At 41.4% G+C, this 20,400-nt stretch overlaps 2 protein-coding genes across 2 annotated transcripts in view; both read left to right on the top strand.

Annotated features, from left to right (window-relative positions):
* Window positions 1-12,359: 12,359 nt before the first annotated feature.
* Window positions 12,360-20,400, top strand: part of SMIM31 (small integral membrane protein 31) — a gene marked incomplete at both ends in the record, with an annotated part of 36,101 nt that continues 28,060 nt past the window's right edge. The window contains one exon of the mRNA XM_082642548.1: window positions 12,360-12,471. Coding sequence (XP_082498674.1) covers window positions 12,360-12,471 — 112 coding nt within the window. The remainder of the gene's footprint in view (window positions 12,472-20,400) is intronic.
* On the top strand, window positions 16,564-19,446 carry LOC309816643 (HMG box transcription factor BBX-like; the record flags this gene model as incomplete). Its single annotated transcript, XM_082644400.1, is given in 2 exon segments — window positions 16,564-19,283; window positions 19,285-19,446. Coding segments are annotated over 2 exon segments (2,820 nt in total). The 3' UTR covers window positions 19,385-19,446.

Here is a 20,400-nt window from a genome sequence, read left to right as displayed (position 1 = left end):
ATAATGATCTGATTAAATAGAGAAGCTTAAGTGGATGGCAATGTTGGTATGAGGATTAATAGTTAGTTGAACAACATAACCAAAGAATATTGATTAATAGATTTCAATCATTTTGCAGATTTCAAGTGCTATCTTCAGCCCGTGCTTTTCAAGAGTGTTACCAGCAACTAGACAGAGAAAACAATATGATTATCCATTTTGTGAAAGACACAAAGCTGTAGTATATATTTTACGACAGAAATAGATGGCCCTGACGATGTGTGAGAACTAATAAAATGGAAATTAAGAGAAAGAAATGTAAAGACTTACACCTATGCTCAAAGAAATTGTCTTCACTAGTGCAGGGTACGGAAGGTCTGGTTTATCTGCAGCAGGTGTAAAAGAGACTTGGGAATGTTAGCTCATAGTAAGGATGATGTTTCTGTTTATGGAAAGATCATTACCTAGAATGCAGAGGTAACATTCCTGTTCTACTGTGTACAGAGCTGAAGCCCTGTACATGCAAAACCCCTGGACACCACACTTCCTAGATGGACCCTTGACAAGCTAGAAATGATTTAAATGAACACAAGCAGGCTTCTGAGGGGATTTGAATTCATGACGGAGAGCAAATACAGGGAAAAGAACTAGCAAACTGAAGTCTCAGATGGAATGGTAGCTGTCCTCAGATATCCCAATTGCTCCAGGTGGAAGAGGAAGTAGAAATGTTCAATGTGCCTGAAAGGATAAAACTAAATTCTGTTGGAAGAAATTTCAGGGAAACCAAATTTGCTGTAATATAATTTCATCTTTTCTAACAGTCAGAACTCTACAAACACGGGACGGAATACCTCCAGAAGTAGCGTGTCTCTCGATGCTGGAAAGCTCGAGCAAAAGAAGGAAATTTCTATGTGCAAATATTATGAAGGGCACATCCTGCACTGGCTAGAACTTCCAGTATAACGTCCAAAGTGGCTGGATTGCCTTAGGGGGAAAGCATTCAGTATTTCACCTTCAAGTATAATGATTGCTCTAGGTTTTTATAATGCCTTTTATCAGATTGAGGAAGATTCCTTCCACTCCTAACTTGCCCGGTATTCCGGTCATGGAAGTATTGCTGAGGAGTGAAGAGGCTGACTTAGAACCCGATGGAATGTGCTCTGTGAGAGGGCCTCAAGTTTCCCCTGCTTTTTTAACATTAATGTAGTATTTCTGGCATTTTGGGAGAGATCACAAACTTTTATACACTGGACATAAGAATTTAGCAGCCCCTTATAATAACTCCCTTCATGCAAAGGCCTCAGTGTGGGAACATTTAAAATTGCTAAAGTCTTTCCATAAGTGTTGCTTTCACTCCTTAATTAATTTATTCATTAATGCTTTTAAGGTAAAAAAAAATAACGAATAAGAGAACGTAAAGGAATGAGACCTCCTGGTGAAGTAAACAGCAAAAGGGTTGCTTTAAATGCAACAATAAAAAACAAGACAAGCTGACAACTAGCTGTAAAGTCCCAAGTGGTTGTCGAGTTAATTGTTTACCAAACTCATATTTGTTCAGCCTACATTATACTTAAAGAAGGCTGTAGAAATTGTGCTCCGGCACTCACTCCTATAAACCACCTGCTGAACCTCCAGGGCGTGTCAGCTGAGGGCTGTCTCTGCTTCCTGAGAGCTGTATATACAATGGTATTTGCAGAAGGGTGCGATAGAAAAAGTAAATAACTGAATTGCATTCATACTGTTCCTGTTTCCTTCTTGATTCTTCAGAAGGGTTTTTTTTTTTTCCCTTTAGGGGTGCAGATTCTCCTTGGACAAATCCTAATTAAAACTCCAACTAGGAGATCACTAAACTTCGGTTAATGAAGGGGCCCAAGGACACGCCTGTGTTTTCATGGACGAGTCGAGTTCAGTGACATGTTTATTAACAGACGTGGCGCGGCTGGTCCTGACCCCAAGACACTGAAGCCTCTGTCTGAACCAGACTCATGGGTTTCTTCCTAGCCTTTCTCAGGGACAGGAATACTTCTGGTAAGTTTTTATAAACTCCACATACTTTTTAATCTCAAAATAAAACTCTTTTTTTTAGTCTATAATAACCAGTAATATATTTCATCACCATATCTTTGAAATTCCACGTATTGTTCGTGCCCGGAGATTTTTTTTAAAGTAAAAGAAATATGGCTTAAAAGGTGGAGGAGAAATCTCCACTTTGTAGAACAGCCCCTCTGAATTTTGGTCTTCTCCTTTGCTATGATTGGTTTCTTTGTTCTAGTTTTTCTTTTTTTCCAAATTAGAAGATATGTATTTTCATTTAATTCCAAGGTGGAATTAAGCAAGTTAAATGGAATCACAAGACCTCACTCTGTTCCCATACTTTCCTTGTGTTGAAATATAGTGCTATATTTTGGTAACAGCAAGAAATAATTTCAAATATTTCAAATATTTCAATAATTCAATTTCAATAATTTGAAATTCAATAATTTCAAATATTTCTGAGGAACAGAGTTAAATAATGATTTATTTATTTTTAATTTAGAATAAAGAAGATAAATAATATTTCTTTCTGTGACCAACATAATTCTGTTCTAGATATTCAACGAGCAACCTGAGGTAAAATGTTATGGGATATGCCTCAAAATTCAGGTTGGATCAAACTGATGTCATGGCCTGTTGGGCCGTGTAATAAGGTACAGAAAAGCCACCCAGGGTCACAGAACAACTGTCTGTTGAGACAGAGCAGCAACTACATTAGCAACAATTAAAGACAAAATTTCCCTGAGATGCAATATTTATAATCAGCCTATACAAACACAGGCAAAATGCTGTTTTTCATATCTACAGGCCCAACCTAGAGCCATTTTACCTAAGATTTAGCAGCGAAGACTCTTTATTATGAAAATTTTCAAACATACAGGAAAAATGAAATAATTATACCATGAACACCCAAATACCTACCATGCAGATTCTATAATTAACATTTTCCTGAGACTACCCTGGAGGTCCAGTGATTAAGACTCAGCGCTTCCAATGCAGGGGGCATGGGTTCGATCCCTGGTCGGGGAAGTAAGATACCACAGCCGGGCGGTGTGGGAAAATAGAAAAAAAAATTTTAAATAATAAAAATAAAATAAAAACATTTTCCTATATCGGCTTCTTCACATACTATCCAATATCCATTTATCCATCCATCAATTTGTCTTATTTACTTTTATGATGCATTTTAAAGTTGCAGATCTCAATTTTAAATGTACCCCTAAATACTTCGGGATACATATCACTAACTAGAGTTCAATACTTGTTTATTCCTTGAGGTAAAATTCACGTGCAGGGAAATGCGCATATCTTTAGTATACCATTTGATATATACATCTGTGTAATCCAAGCCCCTGTCAAGATATAGAGCATCACCATCACTCCAGATCTAGCAAGGCTCTTCATACCCCTGCTCAGTCAGTCCCTTTCCCCACCCTAGAGGCAAACACTATTCTCCTTCATACAGTATACATGCATGATTCTTTTTACATTCATTCATGTTTTTGAGTGTATCAGTAAGTCATTCCTTTTTTTTACTATGAGTAGTATTACAATAGTATTCCATTGTACGAATGTCCCATGGTTTGTTTATCTCTTCTTTTGTTGATGGACACCCGAGTTTTATCCAGTTTGGGGCTATTATGAGGAAACCTGCTATGGACATTTACATGTATCTTTCACTGGACTTATGTTTTCAGCCTCTTGTGTAAACACCTAGGAGTAGAATTGCTGGGTCATAATGTACTAATAGTTTTAGTTTTATAAGACACCATCAGAGCCTTTCCAAAATGATTACATCATTTCATCTCCCTCACTTCAGTTATTCGACATCCTTGTTAATTTTGGAATGATTAGCCCTTTTAATTTTCGTTGTTCTGGTGTTTGGGTAATGCTGTCTTACTGTGGTTTTATTTGCATTTACCTAATGACTAATGTTGCTAAGCATTTCCCCAGGGGTTTATTGGTCATTCATATATCTTCCTTTGTTGAATGCCTATTTAAGTACTTGGCTCATTTTTTTACAAATTCGGTGGCTTTTCTTTTTATTATTGAGTTGGAGGAGTTCTTGTAAGTATGTAGTGCAGCTGCAAGTCCTGTGTCAGATATATAATATGCAGTTCTTTTTCTATTCTGAATCTTAACCCCTTATCAAATACATGATTTGTAAATATTTTCTACAGAAGTAGAAATGTAATGTTGTACACATGAAACATATAATGTTATAAACTGATGTTACCTCAATAAAAATAAATCTAAAAAAATTAAATGATAAGGCTTCTAGCGCAAAAAAGATAGAAGAGTATCTTTGCAACTTGGGAATTAAAAAAAAGGCTTTTAGATAGCACACAGAAATTAATAACCATACAAAAATATAAGTAATTAGACTTCATCAAATTTAAAACTAGTGCTCGTCAAACTACATATTTAAGAAAATGAATGGGCAAGCCACAGACTGGGAGAACATAACTGCAAACAATAGAGGGGCCTGCTTTCATGGGGAGAGACGAACAAAATATGCAAGGGAGAAGAACTGTGATCAACAGAAAACAGGACAATGAAGAGTGCTCAGAGCCTGGTTTAGCCTGAAGGTCAGGAAAGGCCTCTGTGCAGAGGTGGTATTGGGACAGGAACTAGACACAGGGAAAATGTAGGGAAGATGGCCAGGCCCGGGCAGGAGGAGCTGTGCAGGGCTCAGCACGCGTGAGCTCGCTGAGACCAGGGATACAGACAAGATCAGCTCGAGGGAGCACAGGACGTGTCACAGGTGTGACCATCAGAGGGGATGCGGGGCAGGTGATGCAGGGCCTCGCAGGGAAGGCCTGGGGATTAGGATTGTATTCCAGGGGAAGCCACTTGCGAGTTAAGCAGATGGGTGGCGTGATCAGATTTACACTTAGAAAGATGATTCTAGATGATTCCTGAAGGACAGCAGGAGTGCAGGATGGTGGGGCGACATTAATTTAATGACCCATTTCCCTCCCCAAATTGAGAAGATAATGTCTGAAGTTAGTTGGTTTCTGGGGATCATCTAAGTAATCATGACAAATCAAGATGCCATGCTGTAGTTATTCGTAAGCGACTGCAACTTAAATAAGCTTAGATGCACTATGATATGATCTAAATACATATGACAAAAGGAGTAAGATTTATTTTTATTACGTAAAAATGGATATGATTTATCTACAGTCTGCTACTAAATTATAATTGCAGTTAATCCTATGACAGGGGACACGTGATTCATTTACACACGGAGTAACCTGAGATGGACAAAAGCATCCAGAGATCAGGCTGTAGGTACCTGACCCAGGAAGAAATGCAGGTTGCACAACCGTCTATGTTTCAGATGCTCCGACAAAGAATACTCAAGAGTGGGGAGAGAGCAAAGAGCTTCATCTTCTGAAGGCATCAGCTTTGCCTTCAGACAGTAAACGTTTGACTTTGAGACCCAGAAGATGGCCATGAAGCCACCTTTCCTGGAATTGAGGGCATGGTGGTGGAGGGATGCTGATTACGGGCTCTCTGCCCCAGCAGTCGAGAAGGACATAATTAGGTTCCATGTTCAAGAGCCATAGATATTACCGAGCCTGCATGCCCACAGCACAGAAAGCCAAACACTGGCAGCGGGAATTTACAGCAAGGTAAAGGTTTATTGCAGGACACCAAGCAAGGGTGTGGGAGACAAGCCTCAGATCCTCTCCCACTTGGTCTTGGAGTTGAGAGTGGTTTTTTTCCTTTTTTTGGTTTATTTGTTTTTGCAGTACATGGGCCTCTCACTGCTGTGGCCCCTCCCATTGCGGAGCACAGGCTCCAGATGTGTACGCTCAGTGGCCATGGCTCACGGGCCCAGCCGCTCCGCGGCATGTGGGATCTTCCCGGACCGGGGCATGATCCCGCTTTCCCTGCATCGGCAGCGGACTCTCAACCACTGCGCCACCAGGGAAGCCCCGAGAGTGTTTTAAAGGGGAAGAATGAAGAAGCTAGGATTATCATCATCTTGTGACATTTCTGAATCTAGCTCAGGAGTCAGAATGTCTCTGGTTTAGACTCTCTGGCCAAGTGGTCCACGGCTCAGGGTCTGTGAGCTCATCTTGCCCTGGAGAAACAGCCTGAGGTTGTAAGTTAACGATGATACCTACAACAGCAGTTCTATTGCATTAACTATGTTATTGATGACATCAACTTCAGTCACCTGACTCTGGTGGATTAGCGGTCAGTTAGCACATGATTGAGGTCAGGGGCACAAGAAAGGGAATAAAGTTTTGGACAGCGAGATTGAGCATAAACTTGGTAAGGGACCTCGGTTTTAGGGGGACTTGGTTTCGCAGATATCTCACAATACGTATTACCTACCACATCCTTTCACTCAGCTTTCAAATTGTACTTAAAATCCAACAAGAACCTTGTGTTCGTTATGTCTAGGATAACAGCATCCAGTATGCAGAGCTAGAGATAACTCACAGTGTATGATCTACATGTGTAGAAAATGCTAATGGATGCCTCCTTCTAGAAAGAGCTACCTTAAAGTCAGTGGATATTCTGGGTGTGGGACAGCTGAAGGCTATGGGAGACTGTCTGCCTAGGTGCGTCTTGGTTACCATGTACTGTAACGAAACGTTAGCGACCTTGGGTATTTCCTCCTCATTTCTTGTTCCGACCTACAGCACTTGGTCGCCGCTAGATGGCATCATTTCTTTTTCTTCTCTGTTATTTTGCTTCTATTGTTTCAGGAACAGTCCTCCCTAAGATACTGGCAATAAAAATTATTTTTTGTTCTCTGAGCTGCTGGAACAGACCGAAATAGTCCTCATATCCTCTGAAGAAGCACGAGTGTGAGCAATCTAATTTCCAAATGCTGAAGGATTGTGGAACACATGAGACTTTATTCTACTAACCTTGAGGAAGTTTGAGAAATTAATATTCTCTACTGCTGAATTCACATGATTCCGTGGATCTTTTTTTCCAGTCATTTCATCTCCCCTTTTCCTCCTTGTACTGCATCTTAACTAGTGTCAGGGCACCCTGTGCACCCCATATAGCCAACAAACATCCAAAACCCTCCCATCCTTCCTTCCAAGCGGCTTTAGCTTCACCCCTTCCTCTCTATTTCAATTGCCGAACCTAATGCAGAGCTAAGGCACTCCAAGTTTTTCCAAATATGATTCGTTTCCTTCAATCTATCCTTCACATGGAGATGCAGTTACTGTTCTCAAGATGCTGCTTCATCATGTTGTCATGCTAGTAAAGACCTATAGTTACTTTCTAATAGCATTTAAATAAAAACTAAGGCCTCACCTTAAATTCTATCAATTCTCCTTTGCCTATTCAATCTGATCTTTTCCACTATCTAGCATAAGGTAAGAAAAGGAAACTCAGATGGCAAACAAACATAGGGAAGTAGATATAAAGATAGTGGAGTTCTGTAGCACCTTAACAAGACCCTTCTACCCTACTTCTATTCATCCTTCACCTCCCAAATGGAGCTGTACCTCCTCTTCCAAGTCTTTTCTGACTACTTCAGCCCCAAGGGTTCTCATTCTTAGACAGATTTCCCTAGCATTTGGTGTCTGTCGTCTATCTTACTTTCCATAAGGAACACAGGTTAGTAAATATTGACCGCACCTCTCTTTTGTCCCGTTTCCCTCTGTGAGAAGGTAGAGTTCTTGAGGACAGAGGCTCTTGCTTTTTTGCCCTCTCGTGGCACCTGCTATGATTTCTGCCCAGTGGTTAGCATCTAGAGTTGGAGAGATATAATTAAAAGATTGATAGAGAGCACATGTGAAAAAATAATAATGTCATCTGCAGCAACATGGATGGACCTAGAGATTGTCATACTGAGTGAAGTAAGTCAGACAGAGAAAAACAAATATCGTATGATATCGCTTATATGTGAAATCTAAAAAAAATGGTGCAAATGAACTTATTTACAAAAATAGAAACAGTCACGGATGTAGAAAACAAACTTACGGTTACCAAGGGGGAAGGGGAAGAAGGGATAAATTGGGAGATTGGGATTGACGTCTACACACAACTGTCTATACAATAGATAACTAGTAAGGACCTACTGTACAGCACAGGGAACTCTACTCAGTACTCTATAATGACCTATATGGGAAAAGAATCTAAAAAAGAGGGGATATATGTATGTATATAACTGATCTTACCATATGGTCCATCAAACATTCTCCTAGACTGAAAAATCATGTCCACACAAACACCTGCACTTGAATGTTTATAGCAATTTTATTCATAATCTCCAAAAACTGATAACACCCAAGATGTCTTTCAATAGGTGAATGGATAAACCAACTGTGATACATCCATCTAATGGAATATTATTCAGTGGTAAGAAGCAATGAGCTATCAAGCCATAAAAAGACATACAGTAAATACTAATTGCTAAGTGAAAGAAGACAGTCTGAAAAGCTACAGACTATATGATTCTAACTTTATGACAATTAGAAAAGGCAAAACTAGGGACAGTAAATAGATAAGTGGTTGCCAGGACTTGAGAAGTTTGGAGGACAGGGATGAGTAAAGGAAGCACAAGAGAAACTATTCTGTATGATACAGTAGCGGTGATTGATGTGCGTTTGTCAAAACTGTACAATGCAAAGAATTAAACAATGTAAATTATGGATTTTAGTTAATAATGTGTCAGTATTTGTTCATTATTGTAACAAATGTATTATATTATTGCAAGATGTTAATAATAGCAGAAATCGCAGAGACGGGGAGAGTACACCGACCTCTCTGTGCTGTTTAATATTTTTGTAAACTGAAAACTGTGCTAGAAAACTAAGGCTGTTTCTTATTTTTAAATATATAAATGATGTAAGAAGAAAAATGTATATGTGACTCTGGAAGCAGCCAATAACATGTTGACTTACTCTAAAAATCACAAAACATTCTTTTACTTATTGCAAAGATTTGTGCATTTGAATAAATCACTAAATTCGACTTACTTATGCCAAGGTGACTTACTAACAGCCAGTTCCCATAATACTGCCCAGATTCTTAATGTCAACATGATGTGACAGATTCTGTCTCTACTAACAGATATACCTTGGGTTTTGGAAACACAATACTAATGAAAAAATCAATACAGGGCTTCCCTGGTGGCACAGTGGTTAAGAATCCACCTGCCAATGCTGGGGACGTGGGTTTGAGCCGCGGTCTGGGAAGATCCCACATCCCGTGGAGCAATTAAGCCCGTGTGCCACAACTCCTGAGCTTGTGCTTTAGAGACCGCGAGCCACAACTACTGAGCCCGTGCGCCACAACTACTGAAGCCCGTGTGCCTAGAGCCCGTGCTCCACAAGAGAAGCCACCGCAATGAGAAGTCCATGCACCAAAGCAAAGAGTAGCCCCCACTCGCTGCAACTAGAGAAAGCCTGCGTGCAGCAATGAAAACCCAGTGCAGCGAAAATTAGTCAATCAATCAATTAATTTTTAAAAAATCAATACATTCTTAGAGAAATAAACAGAATCCATCAACTGTTATAGATCTGGACAAACCACAGAATAACATGATCACTTTTTCCTACACTGATTTCCCTGAACCATCTGGAACACCCAGTTCTGTTGTCCTTAATCAGTGTTGGACAAATTCTCCCCATGTCTTCTCCATCTGAGTGTGTAACTGTGAGCTTGGTTTCAGTGTGGCAGGGGACAGATGACAAAGAGCAATGGTGAGGCAGATGTGTTGGCATCATAAAGTTTTTAACAAGGCACTGGCAGTCATAAGTAATAATTAACCTCCATTCCCTACCCCAGACATGGCAAGACACCAGAGAGAACTAGGAATGAGACGAGAGATGGACAAGAGCTTTTCAGTTAAGGTGGACTTAACTTCGTTAAAAATAAATTTTTGAGGGAATTCTCTGGCAATCCAGTGGTTAGGACTTGGCGCTTTCACTGCCAGGATCCGGGTCCAATCCTTGGTCGGGGAACGGAAATCCCACAAGCTACCCAATATGGCACAGCCCAAAAAATTAATAATTAAAATTTTGAAAATATGAATAACAAAAAGGATCATAAACAAAGACAAGAGATAGATTGAAAGGAATTTTTATTTTTTATTTATTTTTTTTTTTGCGGAACGTTGGCCTCTCACTGTTGTGGCCTCTCCCTTTGCGGGCACAGGCTCCACGCGCAGGCTGAGTGGCCATGGCTCACGGGCCCAGCCGCTCCGTGGCATGTGGGATCCTCCCAGACCGGGGCACGAACCCGTGTCCGATGCATCGGCAGGTGGACTCTCAACCACTGCGCCACCAGGGAAGCCCTGAAAGGAATTTTTTATCCAAAGTTTATAATGAGTGTCTACAAATCATTGAGAAAATTGCAAATGCCCAGTTTAAAACTGGGCAAAATATAAAGACAAGTTATTCACAGAGCAAACTGTATAAATAAAAAATCAACACATAAAAAAATGTTCAACTTCACTAGAAACCAGGGAAAAGCCAATTTAAACATGAGATAGTATTTTTAACTTCAAATTGGGGGGAAAAACCTAAAGAGGGAGTGTTGAGGAAGGATTTGGGAATCAGTTCTTTACATATAGTATTGATATGTTTGTAAATTTCAGGGAAATTTGTGAAGGAACATTTCAAAATTTTATACATCCAGCAGTTCTACTTCTACAAATCTTTCCTAGAGATATCCGTATCTGTGTGCAAATTTATATTTACAAAAAAATATTTTCTGCTGCATTGTTGGCAATGACAAAAAATTAGAAGGAACCCAAATTCCCATCAATATGAGTGGTTAAATGACAGTAGAGCCATACTCTAGAATGCTCAGCTTCCAGTAACCAGAATAAGCTCGACCAATGTGCACTGATGTGACAAATTTCCAAGATACATCTTAACCCCCTTGGTAGTAGTCTTTTTTTTTTTAATTTAATTTATTTATTTTTGGCTGTGTTGGGTCTTCGTTTCTGTGCGTGGCTTTCTCTAGTTGCGGCAAGCGGGGGCCTCTCTTCATCACGGTGCACGGGCCTCTCACTGTCGCAGCCTCTCTTGGTGTGGAGCACAAGGTCCAGACGCGCAGGCTCGGTAGTTGTGGCTCACGGGCCTAGTTGCTCCACGGCATGTGGGATCTTCCCAGACCAGGGCTCGAACCCGTGTCCCCTGCATTGGCAGGTGGATTCTCAACCACTGCGCCACCAGGGAAGCCCCGGTAGTATTCTTCATATCTTAAAATGTGCATACCTATGACACATAAATTCCATGTCTAATTTTCTGTCCTACAAACCTACGAAAAGCTACAGACTTCTGATCAATATCCCCCAAACTATTGTCAACTGTAAGAAGTATGTCCAAAAGAAATCTGTTCAAAACCAGCAGATTTTAAAGAACTTATTATCCCCTCACCCACCTCTGTTCTGCTATAGCAACGCTGGAAGACTGCAACTAGGAAAGAGAGCAAGCCTAACTCCCACCTCAAATCTTGTCTCTCAACTACAGGGTGTGATGAAGTCACTTAAAAAATATATTTAAAGGAGACTGAACCCTTAGGTGAAAGACCCCAATAAGTTATTTCCCTAAAATAGACAGTAAATAAAGAATTTGGAATGAGTTGCAGTGGAAAGATGTGAAATCTCTTTCTTTGGGTCTTCTTAAAATTATAACATTCCCACATATGTCTGCAGTGTTTTAAATATTTTCCATTTATGTAGTAAACATGGAAAGACAGAAGGACAGAGGTTATTTCCAACTAGATGTTATCCTTTCCCCCCAATGGAACTATGCTTTCCTTTCTAGACACATGAGCTCTCCTTTTTCGAGTCTGAGATTGGAAGTTCTCATGGTTGAATTGTTAACACATTTATCTTTATTTGGGTTGAGTTTGATCTAGCTACTCTGAAGACTACGGTTTCTTCACTGAGAATTGCTTCCATTGTAGATTTATCACCTGGTTGGCAAACGCTGGATAACTTCAGGCGCAAGAACATTACTCTGAACCTGGGTGTGGTCAGTGAGATAGAAACCAACATTATTTTTTCCTTCATGATATGAAATATACTCTATCTTTACTCCCAGGATTTTGTCCAAAAAACTCATAAAACATAAATTGACTCTGACCTTCAGACTCCCATGTTCTCCTCCAATCTACACAGCAAAGTCTAAGTTCAATTACACCAAGACTGATGCCAAATTTCAAAAAACGAGAGCACCCTCCATTTCTGCTAGTGCCAGGTGTGTTGTTCCAGGTGCACAGAAGTATCTTAAAAAGTCTTAGTAAATCTCATTCTACAATAAATAATTACTCAACAAGTTCTCTCTGGACCAGGGTATACTAAGCCAGTGTCTGCTTTCTATTGCAGGCGAAGAAGTTTGTGGTCTTTCATGGAGCTTCCGTTTACCAACCTGGAAATGGCATTCATTTTATTGGCTTTTGTTATCTTTTCCCTCTTTACTCTGGCTTCCATCTACACTGACCCGGATGAGAGGAATGAAGGTAAACAGAGAGAGCTCTTCATAAGAGTCCCCGTTTCCTTTCCCCACCCAATCATCTTTCTCTATGGTTTGATTTGGTTTAGTTTCTATTCTGCATATGAGAATGAGTTTGTTTGGCGGTGTGCTCTGTGTGTGTATGTGTGTATGAGAGAAAGGAGACAGAGAGACAGAGAAAGAGAGTTTTATTAAATAGCCTGAAATATCTACTGTGGCATTTTACCATTATTTATTAAGAGAGGTTTCAAAATGGAAACGATTATTCACATGACTTTTTTTTTTTTTTTTTTTTTTTTTTGCGGTATGCGGGCCTCTCACTGTTGTGGCCTCTCCTGTTGCGGAGCACAGGCTCCGGATGCGCAGGCCCAGCGGCCATGGCTCACGGGCCCAGCCGCTCCGCGGCATATGGGATCCTCCCAGACCGGGGCACGAACCCGTATCCCCTGCATCGGCAGGCGGACTCTCAACCACTGCGCCACCAGGGAGGCCCTCACATGACTTTTAATCCCAGAATTTTGCAGGTCTTATGCCCTGAATTATATATATATATATATATATATATATATATATATACACATATATATATATATATGTATATATATAATTTTTCTTTCACCATCCTCCCATCACTGCCCCTCATCCCTCTTCCCCATCAGAAACTTAAAATGTGCAAAAAGCACAATATCTTTCAAAGTCGTTAAAGGTAATTTTCACAGGCTAAATGCAAGTTCACGAGAAACAAATTCCATTATTGTATACATATATGGTGTGTGGAGGTGTGCGTTTTTGTTCAACTATAAATAAGAAGGAAAAGAATTAAAGGTTTTTTCCTAATGAGCTCTTGACAAAGCACAAACTTTCAAAAAAAATGTAGAAGCGTTTAAAAAACTCAACACCACATGTTTGCTTATTGCCAATCATAACAATTATTAGCAATAATATGTAATTTAAATGGCAGTTCTTGGTATTTCACTGTAGTTCAGGTCCTACCAAATTTCACACAAAATTAATGGTGACTGACCATTTTTGAGGGCAAAAATTATATATATATATATATATATATATATATATGACATATGCTAAGGAAATAATATATATTTGTAGAGAATAAGATAAAATCATAAAAAGAAAACTGTGCTTCCTAAAATTGTGATACCTCTCCATCAAAAGAAGTGAAAGAAGTGCTCTCTGTAAAAGACAATAGTATTCTCTGTCTTATAAACATACTACACTTAAAGAAGTAGAAAACAAGAAGCCACAGTAAACAGACATTTAATTTGTGCTGACATGAAGATTGGGAAGCATAACTGGAGTCCGTAAAGTCTTTTCCATGCTCCATATTGTTTTAGTTTAAAATGGGTTTGGCTGAAAGAAAGAGTAAGAGCAAAATTGCAGTTACTTTAACTAGATGATAATGTCTTTCTTTCACACATAAAGGAAGCCTGGGGGTAGGAAGTTCCCTCCTGACACAACTCCCTGGTGTCCTGGACCCAGGCCACACTGTCTTGGTTCCCTCCCATCTCCTATGGCAGCTCCCATGTCCGGCACTGACCCAGCTGGCCCATCTTCCACTATCATCTATGCATGCCTGTCAGCAAGAAGAAGCAAGAAGGCACACCTCTGTCTTTTAAGAGCGCTCCCAGAACCTACACTCACCACTTCCCTTTGGCCAGAATTTAGTCCACGGACATACCCAAAGGAAAGCTGGGAAATGTAATAGTTATTCTGGGAGGCGTATGCAGAGCAAAAACTTTGGGTTTTTTTCCTAAAGGAAGAGGGGTACAACCAGCAGTGTCTGCCAGACACGTAGACTCCTAACCATGCATTCACTACGGGGCTGGTAGTCATTAAATCGGGGAATGTTTGAGCTAGAAGGAATGTTAAGAGAGCATCTAATTTACTGATGCTTAACCAGAACTGAATATCAGAAAGGCACTTCATACTTGGGGCCCATCACAAACCCAGCAAATACGCATTTCTGGGTGTCCCACCTGGCCACGTGTCTTTAAACAAGACCCCCTACCCCCCCCCCCATTTTTCTAGCTTTCTTCTCTGGTTAAGAAGCATTGACCAACTATTCATATTTCAGATGTGACAACAGAGACCCACAAATGTTTAGTGAGTTTCTCAGGTGCTCAGTTAATTAGCAGAAGAGCCCAAACTAGAGCACAGACTCCCCGTTGCAAGTTCCTGCCCCCTCTCTGCACTCCCATGACTCCTGAGTTATGATCCATGGACACAGACAGCCAGAAGACTGGGCCAGTCATAGAAATTTACCTTTCCTTTACACTTCTGTATTCCATTTTTCATAAGTTCCTTTCTCTTCTGCTCTATTCCTCCTATATCTGAGGTCTACTTTCCAAGCTAAAGCAATTCCTCCATTTGAATACTGTTCACTAACAGAACTAGACCCAGCTGCCCAAGAATTCTCATCGAAGAACACCCTTGCTTCCCTTCGTGACCACCAGGTCGGTGCCAAGCACACTTTTGCATGAAAGTACAAAATGTATACACTTTCCTAAATGTGGTAAGACCCAGGAGTAAAACCCACCTTCATTAAAATTGCAGGGCTATTTTAATCTCCTTTCTGGCACAAGCAGAGAATTGCAGGAGCCACAGAAATAAACTTAAGAGAGGCAGATTTAATTTCACATGTTTATTTAAAATCTAATAGACTCAGCTATGGGTAATGAAGAATCTAAATCTGAATGGGACTCAGCTCCTATGTCAGGGAGCTGATTGTCTCGTGGAGGATTCAGTTGTATAACCAGAGCAGACCCAGTGAATGGGCTACCAGAGTTTTCAACTAAGGAGGATGGGGTCAGAACGGAAGCTCTTCCTTGGGGGTATTGCGGTGGGCTTCACGGAAGAGGTGGCCACCCTGATGCAGGTGATATTGACAGAGTAGGGTGGGTGGGGTGCATTCCAACTAAGAAAACAGCTTAAGGAAAATTACCTGACCGAAAAAAATGAAATGTATAAGAGGAAAAATCAGCTAAAGTTTGGAATGTACCTTAAGTCCAACAAGGAATTGAACAGAACTGATCATTGGCCAGAATCTTCTCAAGTCCTTCAGAGGTCAGAAGACGAACAAAGCATTTTAACAGGGAGTCTCTTAAACTTAAGAGATGGGTGCCTCTGACCTCAGCCTCCCACGTGAGAGCAAAGGCTCTCAAGCTCTAACTTGCACATAAGTCACCTAGAGATTTTATGAAAAAGTAGACTACTGTTCAGTAGGTCTGGGTGGGACCTGAGATTCTGCATTTCTAAGAAGCTTCCAGGTGACGACCATGGTCTAGAAGACGAGCCCAGCCACAGATGTGACACTTGCAGGCCCCAGGGGGCCAAGCTCATCTGTGTGCAGCAGGGGAGGCGGGAGCTTGGCCACGTGGCTGGGCGTCCACGTTCCGTCCCGTAAGCAAGGCCCTACAGGACACGGGGCAGACCCAGAGCTGGAGGGCAGGGCCTCAGCCTCCAGCCCAGCGCAGTCTTGCCTCAGGTCCTAACGTGTCAGGAGTGGGTGGATTAAGGTTTAAGAAAATATTTTATATGTTTAGAAGAGTTGAGAGTCAGTCTTATTTTTTTAGGAAAGAAATTGTATTTAATTAGATTAATTAATTAATCATTTAAGTTGAAGTATAGTTGATTTACAATGTTGTGTTAGTTTTAGGCGTACAGCACAGTGATTCATATATATATATTCTTCAGATTCTTTTCCATTATAGGTTATTACAAAATATTGAGTATAGTTCCCTGTGCTATAGAGTAGGTCCTTAGTGGTTATGAGAGTCCCTCTTTAAAACTCAGAATCTTGGAGTGTACAGTGAAGGGAGGCCGAGCGGCTCCGCGAGCTCCTCTCCCTCCACTTTCCTATAGAGAAGCCCTGACTGGCCGCTGAGGGCGAGCCACACACACGCCCTCGCGCCCGGCGAACCCGCGCGGTCACTATCATATGACACAGGCTTTGCTGCAGTTCATCTTCCTCCCTGTGTACTTTTCGTTTGCCTTCCTGGAATTCTGCTGCATCACAGAAGCTGGAAGTTCTGATGTTCCATTGAAATCACGATGGAAAGCCTTGACTTGACCGGTCAGAGTCATGAAAGGCAGTCATAGAAATAAAGATTATTCCGCAGAAGGAGAAGGAGCTGGAAAACGACCAAAACGAAAGTGCCTTCAGTGGCATCCATTGCTAGCAAAGAAACGTCTTGACTTTTCAGAAGAGGAAGAAGAGGAAGACGAAGAGGAGGATATTGATAAGGTTCAACTTCTTGGGGCCGCTGGTCTAGAGCAAGATGGTGAAACTGAAGATGATGAATCACCAGAACAGCGAGCCCGGAGACCAATGAATGCATTTCTCTTATTTTGCAAACGTCATCGCTCTCTTGTATGTCAGGAACACCCCAGGCTTGATAACCGAGGTGCTACCAAGATACTAGCTGATTGGTGGGCTGTTCTCGATCCAAAGGAAAAGCAGAAATACACAGACATGGCCAAGGAGTATAAACATGCATTTATGAAAGCAAATCCTGGCTACAAATGGTGTGCTACCACAGACAAGCCTGTGAGATCCCCAACATCCACTGTCAATCCACGGGAGAAACTATGGGCCTTCCCATCTGACTCTTCAAGAACCTTGCCAAGCCCCAAGAAAACAAAGCCTGAAGAAATGCCTCAGCTTAACTTTGGGATGGCTGATCCTACTCAAATGGGAGGCCTGAGCATGCTGCTTTTAGCTGGAGAACATGTTCTTGGTACACCAGAGATATCCTCTGGCACTTGCAGGCCTGATGTTTCAGAATCCTCTGAATTGCGTCAGAAGTCACCATTATCTCAGTTTGCCGAGATATCTTCAGGTACCTCCCACCCCGATGTTCCGTCAAAACAATGTCAAGCATCAGCCTTGTTTCAGTTTGCAGAGATTTGTTCGAAGACTTCACAGTTGGGTGGTGCTGAACCTGTAAAACGCTGTGGAAAGTCTGCACTCTTTCAACTGGCAGAGATGTGCCTGGCATCAGAGGGGGTGAAAATGGAAGAATCAAAGCTCATAGAAGCCAAAGAATCAGATGGCGGAAGAATTCAAGAACTGGAGAAGGGCAAGGAAGAAAGAGAAATGAAAATGGAGAAAACAGATGAAGCCAGGTTCCAGAAAGAAGCAGAATTTGAAAAATCAGCTAAGGAAAATGTAAGAGATTCTAAGGAATTAAGAAATTTTGAGGAGCTGCGAATGGATGATATAATGGGTATAAAAATGGAAGCTCCTAAAGCAATTAAAAAGGAAGAATTAGAGGAAGATCAAAAAGGTAGTCACTTCCCTGATTTTTCTTACTCTGGCAGTAGCAAGATAATAATAAGCAATGTTCCCAGTAGAAAGGATCACACGTACCATCCTCATGGCATTATGTTCATCGAGGATCCCACAGCATTAAGCAAACCAGAAAAGCTAAAAAAGGAAAAGAAGAAAAACAAAATGGATCGACATGGAAATGATAAATCCACACCCAAGAAGACTTGCCAAAAGAGGCAGTCCTCGGAATCTGATATCGAGAGTGTCATGTACACCATTGAAGCTGTTGCAAAGGGAGACTGGGGCATCAAGAAGCTTGGAGATACCCCTCGCAAGAAGGTCCATACATCCTCAAGTGGCAAGGGAAGCATTTTGGATGGCAAGCCACCAAAGAAGAGAGTGAAATCAAGAGAGAAGAAAATGTCAAAGGAGAAATCCTCAGACACCACCAAAGAGTCAAGACCTCAAGATTTTATCAGTATTTCTGCCAGCAAGAACATTTCTGGTGAGGTCCCAGAGGGTATAAAAGCAGAACCTTTGACCCCTACGGAGGATGCATTACCACCCAGTCTATCGGGACAGGCCAAGCCTGAGGACAGTGAGTGTCACAGAAAAATAGAGTTTTGTGGCTCCCGGAAATCCGAGAGGTCTTGCAAAGGTGCTCTTTATAAAACCCTGGTGTCTGAGGGTATGCTCACCTCTCTGCGAGCTAATGTTGACAGAGGGAAACGAAGGTCAGGAAAAGGAAAGTCCTCTGATCATGAAGAGTGTTGGCATGAAGAAAGCTGGACATTTCACCAGAGTGGGACCAGTGGAAGCAAGAAGTTCAAGAAGACAAAGCCAAAGGAAGACTCTCTCCTTGGCTCAGCAAAGCTGGATGAAGAATTTGAAAAGAAATTCAACAGCCTCCCTCAGTATAGTCCTGTTACATTTGACCAGAAATGTGTACCTGTCCCAAGAAAAAAGAAGAAGACCGGACATATGTGCTCAGAACCGACCAAAACCAGCAAAGGTCCTTTCCAGTCTCAGAAAAAGAACTTATTCCACAAAATTGTCAGCAAATACAAGCACAACAAGGAGAAGCCTAATGTTCCGGAAAAAGGAAGTGGGGATAAATGGTCAAACAAGCAACTCTTCTTGGCTGCCATTCACCCTACAGAAGCCATATTTTCAGAAGACAGAAACACCACAGAGCCTGCTTATAAGGTTAAAAATGCCCCATCCATTCGCAACACTCCAGAGCCAACAACGGCGCAAGAGCCCTTGGTGGGCAGTCAAAAGAGAAAAGCCAGGAAAACCAAGATCACACACCTTGTCAGGACAGCAGATGGCCGGGTATCACCAGCAGGAGGTACTTTGGATGACAAACCAAAGGAACAACTGCAGAGGAGTCTTGTGAAGGTGACCGAGACAGGCTGCAATGACGAACGCTCACACAACCGAGAGTCCACGGAGACGCGGAGCAGCACCCCGGAGATGCCCGCCGTGTCTGCGTTCTTCAGCCTCGCTGTGCTGGCCGAAGTGGCCGCCATGGAACATGCATAGAAGTCAGAGATCAACTCCGCTCACCCATGATGGACAGCCAAAAGAAATGCCCCAGACTCCTGTACTTATTTCTTGCGCCGACCAGTGAAGCACCCTTTACTTGTAAACCATTGTGCTTTACCTACTACCCTAGCCTTGTCTTTATTGAGAGATGCGAGTGAGTCCATGTGGTGGCAAATACAGACAGCAAACAAGGGCTTGTTGCCCTACATGGCCCAGATTCACTTGAAGCAGAAGTTGGCATCCTGGGCCAGTTTGTTCTTTCAGAACCCAGAGTCTTTGAGGGTGATGTTGTCTGTCTGATAATGAGCAGAAATGGGATGATCCTAGAGCTTTGCTTTCTATTGAAGGCTTTTGATGGTAATAGGTGGTAACTTGGTAAAAGGCTGCCTTTACTGTAGCTCATCCAGCCTCTCTTTTACCAACCAGAGAGTGTGAAACTAGTTTCATATATTACCTAGTTATTCTTTCAAAACAAAAACAAAAAGCAAAAAAACAAAAACTGACACACTGCACTAGTTATTATTAGATATTCTTGGTCGTTTTTGTACGTGGAGGTTTATGTTCTAAGATGGTTTATATAATAGGTTATACCTACATTTATATTGTAGAATAATATTAAAAAGCCTCTTCCAGAGACTCCCAAACAGCACGGGCAGGCAGATGTACCGCTGTTAGCGGTGTATGCTCGGCCTTGTGGTCCATATATTCTGCACTTTTATATTTGCCAAGAGAGTGGTAGTTTGCTGGCAAAAAGAGAAAGAGAGAGAAGAAGAAAAATTACAGTTCTTACAAGCAGAAATTGTTTCTTAGCCTTGAGTGACCAAGAAGAATTTGCTTGGGTCAAATTGTGGCGAATATTTTCCCAGACAGGGGAAGAGTCCAGCAGATTACAGATTACTGATGTTTTCATGCCTTGAGGATTCTTTTATTTTTACACAAGGGTCTGAGTGACCAATGGATCGTTCATACAGACAAAAAAAGAAAAATAGTATTCAGAAGTGACCTTAGTATTACTTCACTATTCAGAACACATTGAAGACACACTCACTTTGTGTGGTCTTTGAGCTACAGCCCTTTTACATCCATCCCAGACAGACTGGA

This window comes from Mesoplodon mirus (assembly GCF_964341445.2).
Source record: "Mesoplodon mirus genome assembly, chromosome: 2".
Classification (NCBI taxonomy): Eukaryota; Metazoa; Chordata; class Mammalia; order Artiodactyla; family Ziphiidae; genus Mesoplodon; species Mesoplodon mirus.
This window is presented reverse-complemented; position numbering and strand designations above follow the sequence as displayed.